Below are 25,180 nucleotides of genomic sequence, written 5' to 3' on the forward strand. Positions count from 1 at the left end.
GAATCACTCAATAGGCTATTATGTTAAATAAGCCTCAAGCACAAAGTTAAACATTGCCATGCATGGGTACTAATGGGAGTATTTAACACTCATTGGTTCCTTGCTGCATTTCAATATACTTTTGCCCCTTATTTTCAAGAACTTTAGCATGCACTTGTTCTTGTGGAATAACCTCTAAACCTGTATGAAGTTTAACTAGCCTTGTGTAGGTCTCATCTTCAGCTCAATGGTGGAGCTTTAAAGAGCCACTTAAGTGATTTTAAGACTTAAGACTTTGAAAAAATCTGCTTATAGATATATTTAAAGTATATTTGAAGATTTTTAAAGTTTTAAAGTATATTTGTCTTGGGTGAGAGCAGTACTTTCTGCTTCCTTCCTCAATGACACTATGTGAGGGGTTGCTTTCTAAATATGACATAGTTCTGTGATGGAAAGTCTTTTCTACCCATAGAGCCTCATTGCCCATCTCCTGCTGATGTGGTGCATCCAGGAACTTCTCTGTGTCAGTCAGAGGCCATGAACACTCCTGGAGTTGCTGACTGGGATCACAATTCTGATTGCATGATCTTTGATATTGAAAATACCTCAATTAATTTTATGTTGAAAATTCATCTTAATTTTTAATTAGTAGTGAGATAAACTTTCTAGGTAAGGAATATATAATCTGGAGAGCTCTTTATACCATTCCGTGGGGTTATTTCAAATACCTTGTCTGTGTGTCAATTTATAAGCCTCTATTGCCCTCCAAATCTAGCCCAAATTATGCTTTTCCAGTGGAATAACTTCCTTTAATCCATGTGAGAGAGTGCTGAAATTGCCCTGTTGTTTCTCAAGGCTCACACAGAACTGCTTGCATTCTTTATGACCCTTTTAAGCCAGTTTTAAGCCACAAGATTTTTCAGGTATTATAGTTAAAGAATTTTCTGGCTGGAGTATTTCTGAAATAGAGTTTTAAACACATACTAGAGAATACATGTGGAAGGCAAGTTCTGAATGTGTAATTATACTGTAAATCTGAATCCAATAGGCTGGATTAAAATATTTGTCATAAGTGGGTTGCCAGCAAATAATTATTCTCATGAGTCATTTGGCAAACACTACAAAATGAAGGATACATTTGAGCAAATAGGATCTGATTGTGGAGATTTCATACAAAGGGAAGGGGCTGGAATTTGTTGATTTAAGAATTTTAATAATTTTTAATTCTTCCAGCTGCACTGCAAATGACCCTACGTGTCTAGATATCTCCATGTGACTTGTTCTTATGAACAGTAAGAGAATGTATCACTTATTTTGATTTTTATTGGCAATTAGATATGTACATAAACCCTGTACACAGGCTGGTACCTAAGTAGGTTATGAATTTTGGCCTAACTCTTCTTTAAGTTTCAGATAACCAGCTAGAGGCAGGATCTTTCAGTCTTAATCCTTGCATTTTCAAAGGCTTACTCAGCCTTTGAGTTTTGTGAGTCTGACTAGAATCATTGGGCACTAAATGATTAAACTCTTTCCAAGCTGTAAAAATTTGTCTCAAGTGCTGATAGAAACTCCATTAAGACTTTGCAATGGGATTATCAGTCTTAGAGTGACCAGGCATTAAACATCTTGCCACTGCATGTGTTATCAATCTGCCAGAAGTTGCATGTTACTTAAAAATGTTCATACATTTCACAGTTTTTTCTTTGATGCCTTCTTGGAACAGATAAAGATACCCTATCTCATATCAGGCAGATCTTCACCAGTCCACAGCTGGACTTGAATCCTCAGTTTAACCCAAAGATCAGAGAATACTACGCAGAAGTCCCATTCGACACGGTGACAGTGAGGATAGGAGCAGAACCCTCCAACTGTCAATGCCAAGTGCACCTTGATGAGAAGAAAGGGCCAAGGTATGAGAGAAAATTATGAGTGTAAAAAATAAAAATGTCCTTTGGAAATATGTCAGGATATTACAGAATTGATTCGTGTTTCCAGAAGCAGAGAATGCCTGTAGATTAATCACAGGACAATCAGAGGGAGCTGAACACTCAGAAATTTGTATTTTTTTGTCAATGTCCTGAAGGCAATGGTAATATGTTCTAAATGATAATTAACCTTAGCTTTTCAGAGTGTGAAGTTTCTAGCAACTCTCTCAACTTGAGGCCATTTCCTCTTATTCTGTCACTTGTTACTAGGGAGAAGAGACCAACTCCCAGCTCATTAAATCCTCCTTACAGGTTATTGTAGAGTGACAAAGTCTCCCCTCAGCCTCCTTTTCCCTAGAGTAAACATCCCCAGTTCCCTCAGCTGCTCCTCATGAGATTTGTGTCTAGACCTTTGCCAACTTTGTTGTCCTTCTTTGGACATGCTCCAGCACTTGTAGTGAGGGGCCCAAAACTGAACACAGTATTTGAGGTGTGGCCTCAGCAGTACTGAGCACAGGGGGGACAATCATTTGCCTTATCCTGCTGGCCACACTATTATAAAAGCCAGAAGAGACACCTTGGCCACTTGAGCACACTCCTGGCTCTTATTCAGCTGGCTTTTGATCAACAGCCCTCAACACACCATCTTTTGACCAGCTATGAAGCAGATGCTTTGCTCTAGAATGTCTGCTAGTAACCAAGAAGTCTGTACACTTGTTACTGATCTAAAGCCTAATAGTCTTCCTTTCTTTTCAACAAGAAATTAGTCTTCAGTTTTCGCTTCCAAAGAAGCTTGCATGAAATTCTTCTACCCACCTTTTTAGTATTTTTATGTTAACACGACAGTCAACATGGACACATGTGGAAAACTAAAGAAATATCTTTCTTGTAAAAGGAAAATGGAACAGCAATACAGCTTTTACACTGAAAAGTAAAATCCCTGGACATGCAGGTGCTGTATCTTTCAGCATTTCTCATTTTCCTGCCAAGGGTAGAATAGTACAGTCCAGCTTTGCTTGTCTGTCACTCTGAGTTTGTCTGTGACTCCATCACATTTGGCTAGTGGACAATTTCAATGACTAGATTACACCTCAGATCTTGTTTTCCTTGGTGCTGAGTTCACCACAAACTTGGACCTGCCAGAAATTATTGTCCCTAATGTCTTCATTCACAGAATACATGTGAGAAATGTTTCCATTGCCACTGGAACTGTTTTCGCTGAGTTTCACTGATGGTATTTTGTCTTCCTGAAAGAACTGTAAATTTTTACAGATCTTGTTTCACACTTTTATTTAAAATCATATGTATTTTGTAAGAGAAAGAAAATGTTAGAAACAGAAGCTTCAAGATGCAAGTAGAGTTCAGCAGCCATAAAGAAAATAGTGTAAATCATTGTTTCTCTACTGTTTATTCCACCCCTTTCCTGTTTTGCCTTGCAGCTTTGCTAGCTACCCCCTTGGCCTTGGATTGAACAGAGTTGTCATTCTTGTAACAGATGATTCCCAGCCCAGCCCTCAAGTTGTGAGCAGCTACAAAATTACGATTTCTCGAGAGGACCGCCCCAGTTTGCCTTTGTTTGATGACTACATGATGTGTGGGTTTGTTCAGGTACTGTCTCTGTACTCTTTTCCTATACAAATTGATAGTGAAATTAACTTGTTCTGTTTGTGCAATCGTGTAAATTAGGTTATATGGGACAAAGTTGTGTTGAGTCAGTTTTCCTGAGATTTGCTGTGTTCTAAATGCTATAATTGTGTGAAATATAGAACTTCATGTATAAAAACTAAGTCCAGCATCAGTACCTGTTGCAACTACCGTGTGCTTGAGAGTTCCAAGCTAGTTAATCCTTACTTTAGTCAGCCAAAATCTTATCCATTAGAGAGCTTTTGTTTTCCTGTGATAAAACAATCTCTCTGTACAGCACGGTGGGCATGATGCAGTTTTCACAACTCTCTGTATATGACACTGAGACATGGAAATGCGTTCACCAGAAAAGGTATTTGTGATGGTGTGTTTACTAGAGTTCAAAACCAAAGCTACTAGATAATTCATGAATGAAAAGTGTTTATTCTAGAAGATGAAGAAACACGATGAAAAAAACCCCATTATTCCAAAGGAAGGGATGGTCGTCACTTAAATCACATTTACATAAGTTTGGGAGTGCAATAAATTACTCCTAACAAATGACAATCCTTATGAAACAGAGGTTCTCTTCAGTGAAAAAGAATGTGAATCTCTCAGGTAGTGTTAAAAAGAGGCTGGGGAATGGGAAATGAATTAGACAAAAATTGGAAAAAAGATAATGAAAGAAATTAACAGTTAAGTTTTCAGTTAGTGAAACTGGTGATAAATATATTCATCAGGTAGAAAATGTGGGATACTGACTTGGGCAGAGCTGTTTGGTTGGATTCTAAAATTTGAGGATTAAACATTGTTACTTGATGTGGTGGGCAAAGATAAACCAATGTATTCAAAGAGGAAAGTGACATAGTAAAGGATAATCAAGGGCAGTGCTTCTGTCTGTGGGATTTTAGGCAGATTAAAAGGTTTCATGGATTCATTCTAAATATTAGACCATCCAAGAGGAACATAAGTTTTCACAGTTTATTCTGCAACCAAAAAGCAGGATTTTCAAAACCGCAGCGTTGAAAGTATCATCAATTCTTATGTCAAATGTCTAATCCTATCTTCATTTAACTTCTTTGTGAAGATTTTTATGCATCAGTGTATAATTTTTTAAAAACATACTTCCTCTATGGAGTTCCTTTTTATATACTGCAGTAGAGGTTGGGTTTCTGGGGCTGGGGAGAGCAGAGTGCTTTATGGTGATGGAACAGGTAAAGAGGCATTTTTATTTTCTTGTGGAGAAATAAGCCCTGAGGTTTAAAACAGGAACCAGAGATTATAAATATTGATAGAAACTTGTATGTTGATAATAATTATGTCAATCTGCAAATCAGAACTGTCAGAAAATATGTCTAATAGTCATACCCTACTGACTGCTGGTCTGAGTCCATGTTTACAGTGATGACTATCCCTCTGCCTATTCTTCATCTCTTCTCTTACATGTATCTTACAAACTTGAAAGGTCAGGGGTCATCTTCTTTTCTTTGTACTGGCTCAGCATTAGATCTAGAAGTTGCTACAGCAAAACAAATAAAAATAAAAATATATAATACCCCATATTTCTGTTCAGGTGTACAACAATTTGCCTGACATCTTAGGTGCAAATTAGTATGAAAAAGAGAGCAGTAATAGGTTGAGCTGGATTTACCTTATTAGAACACAATGGCTGTCAAGATGTAAGGAAACCTCCTTTGTTGCTCAGTTTGGGGCATATATCCAGCTGTAGGAACAGGAATTCAGCCTCACACACGTCCTCCCACACTGTCATTTACATTGCTGTTAATGTTTTCTGATAACATTTATGAGACTGAGTATTAATCTTTGAAGCGTTGTGAAGGCAAAGAGATCTAGAACGATAAAAATGAAAAGTGTTTTAGAAGTTTCTTTTGATTGAGCTCAGTTCTCTGCTCATCTGTGGATAACTGCTCTAATTAATATAATTGTTCAGAGCTAGGGAGGACTTCAAGAGTTCAGAGTAAACATGAGATGAAAAGCATTCTTGTGGTATCTAACGAGGGCTGTGAAGGTACAGTGTGAGTTGAGTAAAACAACATTTTTTAAAGATATGTTAAAGGCAAACTTAGAGAGTAAATTAAATTTTAAAAAAAAGCAAACAAAAGCTGGAGATAGAAATAGCAATCTAAACCACTGTAAAGCCTGCATTTTTTACCCTTTTCTCTACTTACTAGAACAGAATTTTTTACTTTTTGCTTAGAATGTGTTTTTTTTATCGATACAAACTCGGGATTTAAATAGCATCATTACATTCTGCTTTTCATGCCAGAGAACATTATGAACTCTTGCAGGGTTGGTTAATACACCCTGATCAATGGCATGAATGCTTGTTCTCTTCGTAACAAGACACCTGTTTTAGGAGCAAAAGGATAAATACAGCGTGAACTGATGGAGTCTCATTTGGACACTTGACTAGGCACAACTGGGATCACACATGGGGAGAGAAAGGTCACTGACAGTGGTGTGGTCTTTCTCACAAAAGGCTTGAGTTAGAATTCTAATCCACTGAATTTTTTTCCTGCCTTTCTTTTATGTTTAATCCCATTAGGATATTCAGGTTTCACTGCAAGATGATACTATAAGGAAGGTTACAATAAAAAGACAAGAGAGCGGGATGTTGTTTCCATTCTTCTAACAATTCTCATGCTGTTGAATGATCCTGGATTAATTTCAAGGCTATTGAGTTCAGAAGTGTCTAATTCCAAGCCTTGCAGCCCCTAAAAAGGGAAAAAATAATGTCCTCTACTTTTTGATAGCAGCTGTAATACTGTCATTAAGCCAAATCAGTAGGGGATAAACTGTAGCATCTCCAGCAGATTTAGTTGCCTTTTATTGTGTGTTCTGTATTCTGACAATATTGGTTGGACTGCAAATGGAGAGGTTATTGGGTTCTACTTTAATTTAGTTTTGTGTAATTATTGACAATATTGAAATTAAGTGTCCTTGAGAGAAGTGGTGCTGTTTCATTATCATCTGTGAAGCTACGATACCAAGATATCAGAATACAAAGCAAGCAGCAAAAACCAATGAGTTCTTAAGACAAGGCAATCAACATCACCCTCAAAATGAATAATCCTAGATTAGATACACATTGTCATAAAAGAAAAAATATTTTATTCACTCTAGCACTGCTCATTATCTTTAAAATGCAAACAGATCTATCTATGCTTCACTTGAAATGTATGGATGCTGCCTCTTTGACTGTTAATCTTTACCTAGTTGCAATCATGAAAGGTAAACAGTGGTGTGGTTAGGGAACCTTGCTCGACACTGAACTTTTGTCCCTATAGTGTCCTGCTGCCACATATTTAGTCTTTTGAGGGAACTTTTTCGGTGGGTTTTTTTTGTAGCTTAGTAATGCTGTTATTTGTCTAGTTTCACTTTTGCACTGTGAATAATGGATAGCTAATATTATATTTTAGAGCCACAGTGTGTATCATTCTTTTTCTCTGTGCATTTGCACAAAGTGTGAAAAAATACTTTCCAAAACCAGTGCAGTGGAATGAAGCTCTGACTGTCCTACAGCTTTGTCAAATCTGAGAGGATGGACTTAGAGGAGAACAGCTTTAAAAACTTTCCTGATTTTTTAACATCTTATTCTTAAATACCATTATTTCTTATATTTTTGTAAACCATTTTATCATATTAATTTCCTAGAGTCCAGTTGGCATAAGAACTCCAAGGGAACTGATAATGAGATACTTGAATAACATTGCTGACTGGGGAGCACCAAATGGCTGCAACACATTTGGCCAGCAACGAGGTGTTGATTTCTCTTTCTGTCTACTAAGCTTCCACTGATGAAAACTCAATTAAGACCTAGGCATTATATAATACTTAAACAGCCTTTGAGGGCTAGAGATGAGAAAACCCTTTAGAAAGGATGAAGCCCTTTTAAAAACAAGAAGTTTTTTTTTTTTGAACATAAGATACGAGAATGCTGATATTTTTTTCAGCTCAAGGTACAAATTTTCTAAGGGAAATAAGATGTTTTTACTTCATTTTAAACTGTGTGCCATTACAGTTACAATGCCTTTCATACCAGCCAGTACAAGTAAAAACTGTCAGTTATAGAAAGGTGGATTAACAGTTTGCCTCGTGCTTTCAGGCAAAGGTTTCAAAGAATCTTGCAAATAATACATGTCCATAAAAATGAAAAAAAAACACATTTGGGAGAGAAACAAAGAACTTACACTGTAGCAGGACAGTCTTGAAGCACATTAGTGTCTTCTGTATTTGACATTAGCTGGACTAGATTGTTGACCCTTGTTACAAACCCCCCTCCTGTCTTTAGGCCAGTGCTGATGCCATGTGCAGACTTAGGTTTTGCAGTGGTTGTTGTACCAGCAGTTGACCTTCTTGGCAGCTCTGGCTTTGGGTGTCTTCCTTGTAAACACACAGAAATTGCATGTCTGGAGCCCAGTGTACTGCCTAATTATATTAGCACACAGACTGTATCTTGTTTGCAATATTAGCTTACTTCCCTGTCAGAGAATAAAAGAATATCCACTACAGGAGCAATCATGCATTGCATTCTTTAGCCTCAGAGCTGGTGAGAGACTTTTTAGTGGTTTTGAATTTTTCAGAAAACAACAAAAAAATGCTACAAGCAAACAAACAAGCAAAAAAGTTTCAATGTTTTTATTTTTTCTCCTGTTTTCTTAAAGCTTTATGATTATGGAAACTAAAAAAAAACCCAAGAACACAACAAAAACAAAGAAAAGCATATGCTTTCTTCAAAGGAAAATGTTTTGATTAAAAGAGGGCTATCTGATTGAAAGAGATTAACATTTATGTTGGCATAGCTTTTAAGTTAGAGATTTTAGTTATTGTGCAGTCCAGAGTGCAACTCTGATTTCGGTGGGGGGAAAAGGGCTGGGACAAGCAAAAAGGACCCTCATTATTAGATCTAAAATACTCAAGCATATACTCTAAATTTTCTTCAGAAACACTGGTAAGAGCATACTATGGCAGTCATTTTTTCCAGGAGTAATGCCAATTTGAGCATCCCTTTCCTTGCCTGCAGCTACTCCTGAAACAGATTAGTGAAGTTTAGGGTTTTTTAAATGGCCGTTTTCCTAGGATAAGGCTCCCAATCTCTCTATATGAATTCAAGGGAGGGGGTGAGTGCAGACAGGAATGAGCATGTGGGCACAGGAGAGTGGTAGTGTGTGCTATTTAAGGCAGCTTTTGCTTTCTTCAAGGAAGAAATTCCCATCCAGTTTGGGTTGAAAGATTTTGCAAGTGAATGGTTACAACTGCACAGAAAAAAGAGAAACCTGGTTTTAAATGTACTGGAACTTCATGTTCAGAAATTGCAGAATTGATTTATGGGTGAAAACACACAAAACACTGGAAATACATTAGTATTGCTACTGATCTATTAAATATAGCATAAATTATTTGGGGGTTTGTGTGCCTGCAACCCACTCACCAGGAAAGACAATTGTGTTGTTCATATAACCTGGAGGCACAAACGTGCAGCCAACTGAATACATTGTTAAAATGGAGGCATTGCAGGTGAAAGCCACAAAATGTTCTGAGAGATAGTCCAGAGAAAATAAAAATAGTGTTGGGGGGTTATATGTTCAAGTGCTGTATGACAACGGAGTTAAGTTACTTTCAGGGGAGCAGTTCCAAATTACACTGGAGCACCTGTCCTGACTGAAACATACAGCTCTTCCACTGTATATTCTAGGCAGTGCTAATGAGTAAATTCACTTGCATAAAACTGAAATTGTTAGTAATTTGCCTAAATATTTGTGGTCAAACAAAAGCTCTAGAAAACCTAAAAACTATTTCAACAGGTTTTAAAGCATTTAAAGATCAAGAGACATGTAATCACCATTCACTGTAATTATAAAGTGAAAAAGCACCTAAATCTAATATCACAACTTGGTGCTTCTAAAAAGTCTATTTAAGAAGGTTAGAGAGTAGAGGTGTAAGTAGTAAGTATACTGAACTCATTTGCAAGTAGAGGGTTAATTTCTGTGTTGCAAGATTAATACCAGATACTTTCCAGGAAACACCTCCACCAGAGTCAGGCAGAAGAAAGAGGATGTTTCCATGTAGCTGCTACAGTTGTCATAATTATGATGCATTGTACATGGGACATCAGAATACTGACGGATGGATAACTTGCCACTGGTGCTTTGAGACAATCCATGGGAATGCTGGTTCAGTGCTTCAAAAATTATAAGCAAATAATAACTGACATGACATCAATGAACTAAGTTTACTTGTGATAGCCAGAGGAAGTATTATATTGCTATAATAATTAGCTCCTGAAGAGACTTTTTGAGGTAGGTTGCAGCCTTGATTTTTTCCTATGCTTCCTTTCCTTGGGCAGTGCTCTTGAAGTTAAGAATTTCTTAAACAGGAGTGACATCCCTCTTCATCAGAATTGGATTTGTTGACACCAGCTAGTGCTATTTGTAGCACCTCCTACCTGATCAATAGAAAAATAACTATCTCCTCCTCTTCCTTTCCCTCTTCCCTGTGTTTGCAGTTTAGCTCAGTCTTACTGAGAGCATTCCACCATCCCAGACACTGTTAGGTGACTCCTGACTCTAATGGTTATTTTGCTATTATGCTGCCATAGAAAAATGTCATTAGAAAAATGTCCTCCATTATGTGAGGAACAAAACCATAAAAGATAAGGCTTAACAACCTGACAGAGCAGTTCCACTCTTTTGTGTGTTCAGCCTGTTCTCCCCCTTCATACAATTCCTGATGTCATCTCATGGGTGTGCATGGCCCATTAAAGATACAGAAGATGAGGATCTGCCCAGGAACTAGCCAAGCAGAAACTCATAATTACCTCACTAAAAATGTTAAGGTGTCAAATTATGACCTGTATGATTGCAACTGATGAACAAGATCCCACTGATGCCAGATGTATGATTGGACATTTCAGTCTGACAGATTCCTTGCAGTACCTGCTACCTAGGGTGCTGCAGGAGGGGGGGAGATGCTGAGACAGGCACAGTGCTCTGGATGCAGATTCTGTAGACACAGAGCTGCCACTGAGCCCATCTAGTACACTAGTACACCCCATCTAGCCCACTGCTAGTACAGACTGGACTAGACCTAGGATTTTCTGATTCCTTGCCTTTAACCACAGGATTATATTTAAATAATAGTACTGAAGCATTGTGGGTGGCTGTGAAAGGAGACAGACAACAGAAAAAGCTGGATAGGCAATTAGGCTCCTGGGACAACACTGTTCTCTGTAAAAGCTTATCAGTAAATCTGGTTTTATATAACTCTTTTTAGCTAGGGGGGTTTTGGTTTGTGCAAAGTTATCAGGCAATCACTCCACATATTTTGAACAGATTTTTGCTTACGCTTCTTTTTTTTTTCTCTTATATTGGATGATTTCAGCATAGTACAAGACCACTGGAATCAATTACATTTTGATAGAGAACTGGTAGCGTAACTTCAGCAGAAGATTCCATGTATCACAGACTTTTTTGTTCTTATTCTTTTTTTCCTTTCCCTGCCCTCCACAGTGCCTCCATCATGTATTTCTTCATTGTGGTCCAGCATGAGCAGGAGAGGTACAGCTTGATAGATGAATGGTTAGAGCCCTTCAGGGAAAAGAGGAAGCCATGTGCTCAAATCTTCTCAGCCTGAGGCCAGCCTAGAGGCTGAGTGTTTGGGGCGATCCTGCCCCAGTCTGACTAACCTGCTTCCTTCTGGCTGGCCCTGCCTGCAAGAGCAGGACCCTGCTAGAGCCAGACCCCGGGAAGGCAGAGGCAGCTCCTAGCATGCATCCCTGAGCCAAATGATCCTGAGACATATCCTGTGTACTGTACTAATGATATCACCTCATGGAGGCACCTGAGATCTCTGGAGAGGAACAGATGATCTACTTGGGGACTCTTAGTCATTCTCTAACAGCCATTGGTTTTTCTTGATCCCACAGCTCAACCATCTCAATCATCACAGTGGGCCCAGCTCTAGCTTTCAGGCTTTGCATTGCCTACATTAACTGTGCTAAATTAGGGAGTCTGCATTTTTCCATGCTTCCATTTCTAGCTGTGCAATAGCAGGATATAAGAATTAACTCCCCAGTAAAGTGTGAAGCTTTACAAGTCTTTGGGTGAGCCACGTAACTATGAGAACTGCAAAGTATGAGTTACACAGCTCTCTTTTATGAGCTCCATGAAGTGCAATGACACTTTCAAAAGTACAGTAATAGAAAAGGGTGTGGAAGAGGAAAAGGTCACCCAAAGTTTTTGAAACCTCACTCAAATACTTATCTTGTGTTTTAGGTAAGTAGCCGTGTCAGTGTTTGCATTCTGTCAGTGTACCTGATCTGTGGAGAGAAGGTTCATTAATTAGAAATAATTTGCAATGTATGACAGCACACAAAGTGTTACAACCCTGACCAGACTGCCAGGTTGTAAATTGCAGACAAATCAGTTACATGCACATGGACAAAGTATTTGCAAAGTATATGCTGTTCATGTATCTGTTTTTTTGGTGTTTTTTCAATAAGTGGTCGTTGCAGTTTGTACTGGACCAAAGCTGCTGTTATAAGATTAAACTTCAGTATCTTTCTGTGATGCACTAGGTCTCTGTGGTGCCTCAGATACATTTTTTGCAAATGGTGGCATTCATTAAATTACACACATGACAGAAGAGTGCTGTCGAGTTACTTGTACTGGCTGTGAACAAGCTGGTGAGAGTAGAGGGAAAAAACAAGGTGCCACTGCTGCCTGGCAAGCAGGACAGTCCAGATCTGGGATAATGCAGTGTCACAGTTTCTGGAACTCAAGCTTATTCTGTCTGCAAGACTTTCTGTCATGCTCGCAGACAGATCATGAGGGACAGATGATAGAACTATGAGCCTAGTTGAGTGCACACAAAAGTTGCACATTACTTATTGCAGAGTTGGGCAAGTACACCTCAGCTCTTCCAGTTCTGACACTCTCCAAGCAGGCTGTCGTTTGGATTTAGTAACAGCTTCTGTACCCATTTTTGTGACATTTATAATAATAAAAGAAGAGAAAAATATCTTTATTTAGAACAGAGAAAAGACTCTCATTGACTTCAATGTACTTTGGATCTACACTAACTAGACCTATTTTGTTAGCACATGTGGTCAAAAAAATGAGTTTGCAGTAAAGACATCTCCAGAAATTATAACTGTGTTTAGGTCATATCAGCTTTTGATGCTAGTGGAAATTATTGGTGATGTTTTGCCATTAGAAAGCTATAATGTGGAATAGGGGGTACAGGTTGTTAGGAAGACAATTTAAGTGTAAAGCAAATGAGAAAGAATAATGACTCCATAACTCTTCAGAGTCATTTGTCTGGTCTTATAATGATAATCTTAGAATACTGATTGGGTAAAATATAAGCAAAAAGGGTAGTTCTTCAAGTCATCCATGTGGTATAATAGAGCCATGGAGATAAAAGTGATTTATTGCTGCTCCACATAAAGGCTGTCACCTCTCCAGCTATCTGCTCACAATGCATATTTGAAATTCAGGTTGTTTTCTCTGTGCGTTGTGTTGGTAAAGAGGATGTGACATGACTGAAATTCCTTCTGTGGTTTTTGTGATCTGGCATAGAGGTCTGACCATTTTTATTCTTACTGAAAGAGCCAAAGGATGCTGTGGCACCAGGAGTGGGTAAATTACTCACGCTGCCACACAAAAAATAGGAGATGGGATAAACCCATGTCACAGCACATACTTGAACCAAAACTGAGACCTGAAGGTTTTATCACAATATAGGTAGTCTTCACATTCTGGGCTATCCCAGATAAAGTAGAAAATTTGGTTACCCTAGTTTAAAAGTTTGAGGAGTGGTGTGCTTCATGGACTGGAAACTTAGCGAAGCATTTAGCCTCTCATGAGTCAGAAAGAATTGTACTTATGTCCCAGAGCCATAGATGTTTCATAGTTCCATCTACAAAAACTTGCGTAAAGTCAGAATCACACTTCCTTTCTCAAAACTGCAGAGGCAAATAAAAAAACAATGTTCTTGATTATTTTACCTTGTCCTTCAGTAGTTTATTCTTGTAAAATGTTCTTAATTGAGATCCAAAATAGAAAGTTACTTAGCTTCCTAGGTGGTTAACACCTAAGCTAAATACATGAAAAGTGGTTTTTTGTTTTACTGACTGCTGAAATTTGTTTTTTTGTTTTATTGACTGCTGAAATTTTGCTTGTTTTGTCTAAGTAAAACAGTGAAAGCTTACTGCATGGCTAATCATAGTTTAATTGTTCTAGTTTCGTGTTTATTTAACAACTTGATAAAGAGCAGTAAAATGAATCATTGAGAAACATTTACTGTGTGAGATAAGCCTATTACCAGATGGAGGAGGTCCCACCAAAGTCAGGAAGCCAGTCCTTAACTGCTTTTGTTCCTTTTTTGAATCAAGGTAGATACAAAACACAACCACTACTATAAGAAAAAAGGAGTCTCATATTCGATACACTTCACTTTGTGTCTTCACTGAAAAAAATCAGGTTAACAGCAGACATCCATTGCTATTTCTGTAGATGTAAAATTGTCTGTATCCTACAGAGAGCTGTTATTCTCTCTATCTATCTGTCTACAGTTAGTGTTTCAAAACTGAAATCCAGGACATTCACTATTGATAGTTCAATTACTGTATACTTTTCAGTTCAACTCATGCTCTTGGTCCCAAACTCATCAGAAAATGTGAAATAGCCTGTTGAATTTTCCCCTTGATGATACCACAATAGATGTGAAAGAAGAGCCTTCAGCATGAGGCTTCCTAAGTGTTAACAGATCATGAAAATTGGCAACAACTGCTGTGCCGAGTATCATAATCTGCAAGAGGAAGGCCAGCAATTCCACAGTGATGAGAAGAGAGTGCTTGGTGTTTGAGCTGTGGTCACATTTGCCTTTCAAGTCATTTGGGCCTCCACAACACACTTTGTGGGAGCAGAAAGCTAATGCAGCTGCCTTTGCTAATCAGTCAGTATGACCCAGCCCCTCAGGGAGGCAGGCAAAGGCAGATACATACTGAGACACACAATCCTTGCTGATTAACAGTGAAAGCTGGTAAAGTTACTCTCTAAGCCTGTCTGGCCCATCAGCTCCAGAAATGTAATTTAGATGATTATCTACATGCCCATTAAACCTTGTGACCCATCGCTAGTCTGTTTGAAGTTTGCCTGCTTAAACTTGCTAATAGGAAGAACAGAAGGATTAACTCAGAGGTCATGAAATAAGAGAGCAGCAAGAAGATGACAAAAGAGCAGAGGAAAACTTCCTACTGCATGTATTTGGTAAGAAAAAAGAAATACAGTGCCATGATCATCTCAGCAGATACTGTTACTTTATGGAGCAAGTGAGCCATCTGGAATTCAGGCCATTTAATACTCTTGTGTGAGTGGTTTCAACCTATTTTGTTTAGCTGCACAAATAGAATGTGCCACCTGTGTGATAAATGTTGTCAAGTTAGATGTTTACAGAGCATATTGCAACATCTCGTTCAAGAGCATGGAACAAATGATGCAGGAAAAGTTTTTCTGATTTTGCCTAGGGTTACAGTATCTAGGTATAAACAAGGAAGCACTTTTTTAATCAGTCACATCAGAGTAATCACAATCAGGTTAGAAGCAAGGCCACCCTTGTTCCTTTTTTTGGGCTAAGACCTCCAGCCAGTACAGGTGTCTCTGAATTTAAAGGTTATCAATGAAAATCTTATGGGGTGAATCTGTTTTTTAGTTATTTAGATTAAACTAAACATTTATAAGGATCTGCATAAAATAGTCACAGGATGGTGCAGTAAAAATGGCGATCATTTAAAATTAAATTTATAGAGAAAAAGTGGGATTCCTTCCAGGAAACTAGATGGAATATTTGAGTAGCTCAGTAAGAGTGTTCTGGAGGTCTGAAAAATTACTGAAAGAAAATTATCTTGAAATGTAAATGGAGTCTAAAGATCATTTGCATACTTCTGCATCTACAGCCACCCTTGGAATAAATTTTTGCCCTTTTGCTGAAGAAGCTGTCAACCTTGCTGAAAAGTATTTGTTGGGGGAGTATTTCAGAGAAAACAAAACTATTTCACTACTGCTATATCTGGATCCCTAGGTTTTGCAGTATGAGATCTCTTTATAAAGAATTACTGTGGTCTACTTCACTATATTTTTGGTATATTCATTTGTAATATTTTTGTTGATATAGTTATGATTAAATGCACTTCTATTTCTCATTTTATAGTGTTGAATTGAGCATGTTTTCCAGATGGAACATTTCTAGCCTCTGTATATTTTGGGCTCCTTTCATTTACATGGACAACTTTGTATGAGAAACAAATATTTTAGTGGGGAAAAAGGAATAGTATTCAGTTATAGGGTAAATAATTTTAGAACCGGGGACTTTTTTTTTCAGCGTTCTTTGTATTTTTTTTTTTTTTTTTTTTTTTTTTTCGTATCTCATACTAGAAACTCAGATACTTGCCACTCTGAAGATGATGCTTGTACTTTGTATTAAATTAATTGATTTTAAAATGTCACTAAAAACATCACTGAAGGAAGCTGCCTTGCACCTTTATCTGATAAAAGTATTCAATGTTAGCATCAACCACAGTTGGACCTTCAGTCTGAAATTGTTACTCTGTGTGTTGACTAATTGATAGTGGCTCTTACCTTGAAAAATACATTTTACCAAACATTTTAGGAAGGAAAGAAACTTCTTTTGCTGACCCTGAGTCTTCCAGTAAATGGCATGTGCTCAGCTGCTTGCAACCAGACTGTTTCAGAGGACAGAAGTTATTCATAAATCTCATTCCATCAGTGTTGTCTGAAAAATAAAGTAGATGCCAATATCTGCTGGGAAGCTTTTTAGAAAACAGATCAAAGGCTTCTGGAGTTTATTTAAGAAGGACCAGTTGTGAGTGGCTTAGTGTCTGAGTGTGGCATGAAAAGTGAAACAGCTCTGACAATGAGCCACCAGGCTCTGTAAAGAATGGGCTTGAGTAAAGAATTTGAGTAGCATGTGGTACAGGTGGGCTGATGTCTTACCCTGTCATACTGTCATTCCTTTGACTCTAAATGAGCATTGCCCTCTCTAACCCTCTGAAAAAGGGATATAATTCTAAAAGAGCAGAATAAAGCCTTTTTCACTTGCACTCAGAAGATATGGTGAAGATACATTGTCTTCTCCAGGTCATTAGGTTTAAAGGGTCTGTGGATATGTGTAATTCACTTAACCCGTGGCTGGCTGGCATTTTTACTTTGAGATTTTCTTAAAATGAATCACAGCCTTTGGTGAATCCCCATTCTGGGTAGAAGGAACTGGCTTATTTTTCTGTAGAATTATTGTTTTATTTATGCTTGTCCTTTCTATGTCTTATAGGATGCTTTTATTTATAAAATATTTGGAGACAGCTGCAACATCCCTCAGTTCTTACCAGTGATAGGTTGGGAATATAAATAGTGCTTGTGCTTTCCTATGGAGTTATTGCTCTGATATTTTAGGGACTTCTTTTTTATTAAGTTTTGTCCTGTTATTTTCTTCTTCCTTCAGACATGCCCCATGTGACTATGTTTTCACCATGGATGGCAAGTACAAAAGAAGCAAAATATAAATAAAATAAAAAAAACCCCAAACTTAGAAGGACGCCAAAAAGCGATTGGGGAAAAAAAATTAATTAGGATTTATTTTCTTTTAACTAAACTAAAAACATTCCCAAGTAAAATTATTATGTATTTTGTGATAATAGTATTATTAAGGGTTGCAATGCTTAACAGAATGGTGGCACAATTTTTGTTTGGTGAGTGATAATTTTTTATTTTTGGGGGATAGACTATTGACACTTGAGAATTTTAAAAGACTGGCTCTCTGAAGTCAGTAAGAGAGGGTGGATGTGTTAGAAACTGGTTCTGATGTTACCAAAATTTCTAAGAGCTGCCAAGTACATTCTAGGCAAAAGGGAATGCTAACAGTGCAGAAACTGAACAGGAATACAACGACAGCAAAAAGTCACAGAAAATACTTGAGGGGAACTCTAATCCCCATGGCTTGATGAGGTTTCAGAGGGAAAACATGAAGATTTAGTGCATTTTTCTGCAAAGAGGCATGCACGGTTATCTTCACACACTGGGGACATTCACATTGAATTCAGTGGGATGACTTGTTCTGAATAATACCATATGTCTTCATCTTTGCAGGCCCAAAGTCTTAAGTAGAATTTATTAAGTCTGGGTTGTGTATCATTTTATCCATGTTCAGGACAGTCAGTATCTGTTTATTCCTAAAACAGAAATACATTGGTAGTGGCTATCAATGCTAATGACTTTTGTCTTCCAATTCTTTTTGCTCTTTTTGATGATGACATGCTTTTATATTTATGAAAATTGCCCTGTTCTTTAGAAACTTCTTTTGTTTGTTCTTTTCTTGAAGAAAAAACTTCTTGTTTTGTTCTTTTCCTTTTCATAGGAAAAAATGAATGCTCTATCTCAATTTTATGTGAATTATCACATTTCTAATTCAAAGAAGCAGATTCATTGATTACACAGAGCCATTGATAAATATGTATCAAGGATTTGCTGATACATATATGGGGCTTGGATCCTGCCTTCTCAGCTACTTTTACATTGGGATTTCCTGAAGTCTTTACAGATTGGTTGAACTCAATAATCTGCTGGAACAATCAGAACAAGCAAAGAAAGACTATGTCTTCCTATTTTTTTTTATTTCTCTCTGTATGTCCATAAGTCACATTTGGTGGCTTTTTCTGAACACATGTTTGTGGCCAAAGGAGGTCAAAGACATGGAATATCAGGAAGTACCTCCAGTGAATTTACAGGGTGTGTATATTCTTCAATTCCTACCAGGTTACAATCTTGATAAGCAGGACAGGTAATCAAAAGCTAGAGAGAAAATTGAATTTGGATGTTCTGTCCTGGGTTGACTGAGCTTTTATTTTGTAATCATGCTTGGGTAACTATTCAGACCTCAGGCTGTGAATATCTTTTCCACTCATTTATGAAGAGAGCAACAAAGTACACAACCAGTTGTAGTTACCTTGATGTACCTCTAAAATTTCTACCCAGAATTATTTTATTGGCAGCATTAAAAGCTTTCAAGTATTCCCTAGCTGTTGTACTCAAGACAAAAGAATATATTCAATTCAAACTTTACCTGATCAAGTAAAAACTGAAGAAATTTTTACTTTTAATGGTAAAATGTCTTAACATATTACACAGTGCACATTATGTAGTTTGGCAAATACTGTTTTTTTGTTCTTCCTTTTCTAAATTAATTGGACAACACAGAGCTTTTTTTTGTCAGAAATCTGCAAGATACTTGCTTTTATTATTGAATCAACCATTCCTTTTACTGTTCCTTTCTGTTTGCAATTAAATACTAAGTTTTCCTTCTGACAAACTTTTGTATTTTGTGAAGTGCATGAGTTGACAACCCTAACCTAGGAGTATGTGCAACACCTGGGAACCTCTAGCTGGTTATGCAGTGAGGGCAGAGCCCAAGCTGAGGTCTTCATGAAGATCTGGAAATCCCATAACAGAATCAGAGAAAAAAAAATATGCAGTAGGAATTCTGTACTTGTAGTTAATCTCAGAAAAAAATTGAAAAGTCCAGATACATGCTGCAGGACTCTTAAAATTTACATTAAAATCTTAGGACATGATTTTTCCATTCTTTAACAGGTGTTGAATGATTTAGGGGTTTTGCTTTGTCTAGTTCCTTGGGTTTTTTGTTTTTTCTTTTTAGGGTGGGGTTTTTGTTTTTTTGTTTGTATGTTTGTTTTGTGGTGTTTTTGTTTGGTGTCTTTTTGTTTGTTTTTTCGTTTTGGTTTGGGTTATTTTTGCTGGTGTGTTTTTTTGGGGTTTTTTTTGTCTTTTGTGTGTGTTTTTTTGTTGTTGGGTTTTGGGTTTTTTTTCTTTGTGGGTTTGGTTTTTTTTCAGCTAAAATTAAAATCTTGTGGATGAAAACTTGAAATTTAAATGAAATCCATACGCAGGCCCTGTCATGAGGAGAGTCTCTGCCTATGGAGGTACAAGATAGGTCAGTGCAGTATGAGTACCATATACCATTAAACAAATGACAGGAACATATGAGTGAAGAATTTATTTGTGTTTCAGTAACCTTGAGATCAAAATACTCTAGATGAGTTACAGTGAGCAGAGGAAAGTACTACAGTTGTCTCTACAAGTAGTTGATTCACTGAACGGGATAGCCATGAGAGAAAATCTACAGCAGCAGATCTCAGTCCCTGGCAGGTGCACTTATGCTGGTATTTCAGTATTTTATTTCTGGTATTTAAGGCTTCTTGTCTGTGATAACCTCTGCTACTGCTGCTCCCTATTCAGTTATTCATTCACGTTTCCACTTAAATTTTTACTCCTACAGAGGGTTGAAGAAACCGTAGGTCAAGTTTAGAGCAAACTAACAAAAAAATTACTAGCAGAACAAGATTATGGTACTTGGTTTTTCCTGCCTGAAGTTTTATATGACTTTTCTTCTTTCATAGGGATTTTCTTCTTTCTCCCTCCTTGCTCCTTTCATTTTTCTCACTTTTTTTGCTTCGAGAATTCTCCTGAATTTTTTGGGAGGATGGATATAGGTTGAGGGAATAAAGTTGCAATTTGCTCTGAATGAGCTGATGCTCCCAGCCATTCACCTCCCCTAAGGGAGCAAATACAACATTTGTTAGCTCAATCACTAGGAAAGTCCATACACACCTTTCTCTCATAAAAGCCTCTCAGTTTCCTTTGTAACAGGAAACCAGATGTCAGGAAAAGTTACAGACTTACAAATAAATTGGGTACGTCCCAAGCAGAACTGGAAGATAAATACAAAAGACTGTTAGGTCATTTAGGTCAGGTGGTGAAGCCCGGAATAGAGTGAACATGTACACTGATACTGCAAATAGGTTACTCTACTTTATGGACTATTTGTGAACCACATACTAAGGACTTCAAGAGCTGGGATGTAAGGACATGATCTGAGGAGTCACTGGCTGTGTAGGGCAGATACATTAATTGCCCAGTTGGATGGGTGGTGCAGAAGGTACTTGGACGGCAGGAGCTGTTCTGCTGCCCTGCACCTCAGCTCCATAGTTTGCCAGGGTGCAAAGACTTAACATTTTGTCCCAGCTCCACTCTTTTCTGAAAAAGAGAAAATGCACTGTGAGCTTTAAGAAACAGGCAACTTCCAGTGTTGCTTACTCTCCCAGAGAGCTGCTGGTGTTATGAAGAAATGCTACCCAGAAAAAAAAAAAAAAAAAAAAAAATCTCTAAGAGGAAAATGTAAAAGGCATTTGTAATGAAGCCATCAGCTAATGAGCAAGCAAAGCATTGTAGATCAAAGTGAGAGAAACTTGCCTTATGTATCATTATTAGCAGTTCTTCACTTGCAGTAGGCAGATTGAAATACTTTTGTTTATTTTCTTTGAAAAAAGTTTGTGCTGAGGGGTTGAAAGGGCTTGTGGCTGGCAGAACATCTGCCCTCCTCAGTCCCTTACATGTGCTGGCTTCAATTCTGTACTTAGCTTTGGGCACACATTTAAAGGAGGCTTGGGCACATGACCAGGATGCATTTTTAAAACCAGTAATAAATACCCAGAAGACTTTTGTAAATATGTGTGATGAGTAGCACACGTATTACAAACATCACGAAGGTAGATTCAGCCTGTGACACATGGGGTCTTGAAACCCTCAGCAGAGAAGTTGACACCAAAGTGCATGAGATTCTTGCATGTCAAAGAAGGGCAAGTGTTAGGAGGGTGGCAGCTCAGGGGGGATTGCCAGAGTTTAATACCTTTATTTTCATTATATTTATGCATTTCTTTTCAGATATATTGCACACTTTGTCTTGATGTTATGCAGCAGTTTGTTGTAATCAGTAATAAACATGCATGGGTTTTCCTTAAGCCATTTTAAATATTTTATATTTTATTGTTGCAAATGAGAACTGAGCCAGCATTCAGCTGTTGCTGTGCCAGTCTGCTGTAACCCCAGTGAACAAACTGAAGCAATTGTAACTGAGTACAGACTGCAGGTTTGTGCATTTTGCAAAGCATCTGGAAACTTTGGTGGATCAAAGCCAAAACTGTAACTCATTGTTACTGCTCTGATTATGTGATGATTTTATGACATATAATATCCCATTTTCTTAACAGCAGTCTTGTAAATGTGAACCTCTGGGAACTGTTGTATTTCTGCCTATAACTTTTGTTTGTTGATAGCCTGGGTGAGGGTGTTATACTGAAGAACAGGTAAAAATGTATGTGCTAAACTTTGAATCTAGCCCTTGAATATGGTGAACTTTTAACACATTACATAGCAACTCAGGCAATCAAGTCAGCTTCCAAAACAGGACTGAAGGCAGCATAACACATCTGATCTTAAATCAGAAAAAAATAATGAAGGGCTGAATTCACTGACTGTCTGAAAAACTGAGATACTGCCCGTAGTAATATGACTGCCTGGGAACCTCAGAATTCCTCTTTGAAATAAACTCATAAGAAAAATGGAATTAAACAAGTTAAATTACATTCTTTTTTTATGCCCCAGGTTGTCGTTAGGAGTATAAAGAAACTTAACAGATATTTTCTGCTCTGAATGTTTTCAGAGTTAACTCTACATATGAGACTGGATATTTTATTTTATGGGGGGGGTGGTACTTGGATTTTCAGAAATACTCCATGAAATTTCACATTTGAATTATTGCATATAATGAAATATTTAAACAACCTGGACTAAAACAAAATAGGTATTCAATGGAGGGCACAAACTTCTATTATCATCTAGGCACGCTCTACCACAAAACATGAATAAAATTGGAAATTAGTTTATGTATATGATAACTAAATACAGAAATATTAATTTATTTTCTGTTAAGGCTTTCAGTTTTTCTACCCCTACTTTGGCTATCAGATGTCCAGAGAGACTTTTTTTGAAGACTGGTTCAGCAGATCAGAAGCTGAGAAAGTTGGTGGTTCTTTTCATAAAAATTTCCCAAATATCCCCAAATTTACTTCGGCTTTCCCTAGAGTCTTACCCCCAAGAGAAGAGAAGAGAACAGCAGCTCCCAGAGTTTCTTTGCCTTCTGCCTCTGACCCACTGGTTTTCAGTCTTCTTTGTTCTGAGTGACTTCCTCTAGTTTATTCCAGTCTGCTCCAGGTTCTCTCTAGGTATCAAAGCAGAGAGTTTTTTCCTCAAAAAGCTCTTTTCTCTGGTGGGAGAGAAGAATTGGGTCCTATAGATTACCTGATGTTTCTCTGGTGAGGTGAGGTTCAGGTACCCTGAGTGCATGGCAAGGAGTGCTGCATCCTCCTCCTGACTGGCTGGTGCCCTTCATGAGAAGTGTGACACCACCTTAAATAATTCTAGTAACCATCTGCTGATCGTTTTAATGGTTCCTTCTGAATCAGTGATCATCCTGGATCAAAATATATGACTACTCAGTTATCAGAGACGCTTTCTACTTATGGGTTATGGAATTAGTAATCCACAGTCCCCAGTCCGTATAATTCTCCTAAGGCAGCAGGGTCCGTCATTTGATTTCCTATATATCTGGATGATGGACTGATGTACAAAAAGGTGGTTCTACGTTACCTTAAATCTCATGCAAACCTAACTTCCCAGTTAAGCTCCACTCATTTGGGATTTTATCCAAAGACAAAATATTTTCAGTATCAAGCAGATGTTAAAATTTGTAATTGTCTTTTGGGCTAAACTGTCAATTAAAGACGGTTCAGCTTTGTCAAATCTCAACTGAGAGACATTCCATGGGAAGCTTCCATGGACGATAAAGGAGCTACTGAGTGCCAGGAGTTTCCCAAGAACTCTGTCCTGGAAGCAGAAAAGTAGTTTATCCCCGTTAGAGGAAAGGGAAGTAGCTGGAGCAAGAGATTCCTTTGAATTAATTGCAAGTTTCTGAATCTGCCCAAAACCAAAAGGAAAGATTTCCAGGGATGGAACTGTAGACAAATAGCCTCTAAGCACCACAAGGTGTGAAGAGATGCAGGTAGAAAAGCAAAAGCTCAGCTCAAATTGCAATCACCCAGAGCAATCAAAATCTACAAGAAAGGGTTCTTCAACTGTGTAAACAACCAGGAGAGGTGAATTAGGCACCAATAATCCTGAAAAGGCAGAGGTTCTCAACAGTTTCTTCACCTCTATCTTTACCAGACCATAAAACAGTTGAGTGCAAAGCTATTGAGAATATCCCATTTACATGAATCACTCCACAGTGAAGGATACTGGGCACTTTTCAGACCAGAATCCATACTGTTATATATTAGTTTTTCTTTTATTCCTGCAAGTTGCTTTTTTTTTTTTTTTTTTTTTTCACCTCCTTCCTTTGTGTGCCCCCAGGGCAGAGCAGGGAGTACTTCCACTGCAGTTAGCAGAATTTCACCCATCTCTGAAGATCTGAGCTGACTGTAGCACTTCCACTTTGCTAAATACCACAAGTGATACTTTGTGCCTTGCCAGCTGGCATCCGGAGCCAGGAGTGGATGTAACCAATTAGCAGGACTCCAGCTCTTGCTGTGTCTGCATCTCACACATGATTGCAGCTTGGTTTCAACCTCTGGACCTTTGGAACTCTGAGGCAGGGGCTTTGTCTGCCAAGCCAGATTGCAGCTCCCCACTCACCAAGCTAAAAGCTGTGCCAAGGTTGCCTTAATGTGAAGCTAATTATGAGACAAGATATATTCTGATACACTCTCACAGGTTAGTTCAGCAGAGAAAAAGCAGCACAGCCACAAATACTGTTTTTTCTATCATTACACACTTTATTTATTTGTCATTCCTATTTACAGTTTTGTAAGCCACTATTTATTTCCATCACATTTAAATAACAAAATTGTCTACTATTACTCTGACATTTTTAAGGAGAAAGTTAATTAAGCCCGAGGGATACCATATACTCCTTCATATCCCATTTAATCAAAAACTCCACTCAGAAGAATGTCAGTCATATTAATATGAAAGTAACTAGGATTATCCATGAGAATATCATATGAATTCATATTTTTTAAAATTTAAAATAGAAATGATCATAAATAATCTGGATTTTTCTGCCATCAGGTCATTTAGTTTTATATCCTTGGTTTAAAATTCTGGATTCACTTTTTTTTCTGAGTCACAGAATCATTTCATAGGACCATAGAATGGTCTGGATTGGAAGGGACCTTAAAGAACATCTAGTTCCAACCCCCTTGCATGGGCAGAGACACCTCTCAGTGGACCAGGTGGCTCAAAGCTTCATCCAACCTGGCCTTGAACACTTTCAGGAGTGGGGGATCTACAGATTCCCTGGGCAGCCTGTTCCAGTGCCTCACCACCCTCAGAGTGAAGATTTTCTTCCTAATATCTAACCTGAATCTACCCCCTTCCAGTTTAAAGCCATGGCCCCTTGACCTATCACTACACACCCTTGTACAAAGTCCCTCCCCAGCTTTTTTGTAGCCCCTCTTCAGGTACTGGAAGGCAGCTATAAGGTCTCCCCAGATCCTTTTACTCTCCAGGCTCTTTCAGCCTGTCCTCACAGGAGAAGTGCTCCAGCCCTCTGATCATCTTTGTGGCCGTCCTCTGGACTGGCTCCAGCAGCTCCTCATCTTTCTTTTGTTGGGGGCCCCAGAACTGGACCCAGGACTCCTGATGGGG

The 25,180-nt window shown here is 38.1% G+C and overlaps 1 protein-coding gene across 4 annotated transcripts in view; it reads left to right on the plus strand.

Moving 5' to 3' along the window:
* Positions 1 to 25,180, plus strand: part of CPED1 (cadherin like and PC-esterase domain containing 1) — a 137,806-nt gene that overhangs the window by 70,714 nt on the left and 41,912 nt on the right. For all 4 annotated transcript variants that reach the window (XM_071733733.1, XM_071733734.1, XM_071733735.1 and 1 more), the window contains 2 exons: positions 1,703 to 1,889; positions 3,344 to 3,512. In XM_071733733.1, coding sequence (XP_071589834.1) covers positions 1,703 to 1,889; positions 3,344 to 3,512 — 356 coding nt within the window. The remainder of the gene's footprint in view (positions 1 to 1,702; positions 1,890 to 3,343; positions 3,513 to 25,180) is intronic.

This window comes from Heliangelus exortis, chromosome 1 (genome assembly GCF_036169615.1).
Source record: "Heliangelus exortis chromosome 1, bHelExo1.hap1, whole genome shotgun sequence".
Taxonomy (NCBI): domain Eukaryota; kingdom Metazoa; phylum Chordata; class Aves; order Apodiformes; family Trochilidae; genus Heliangelus; species Heliangelus exortis.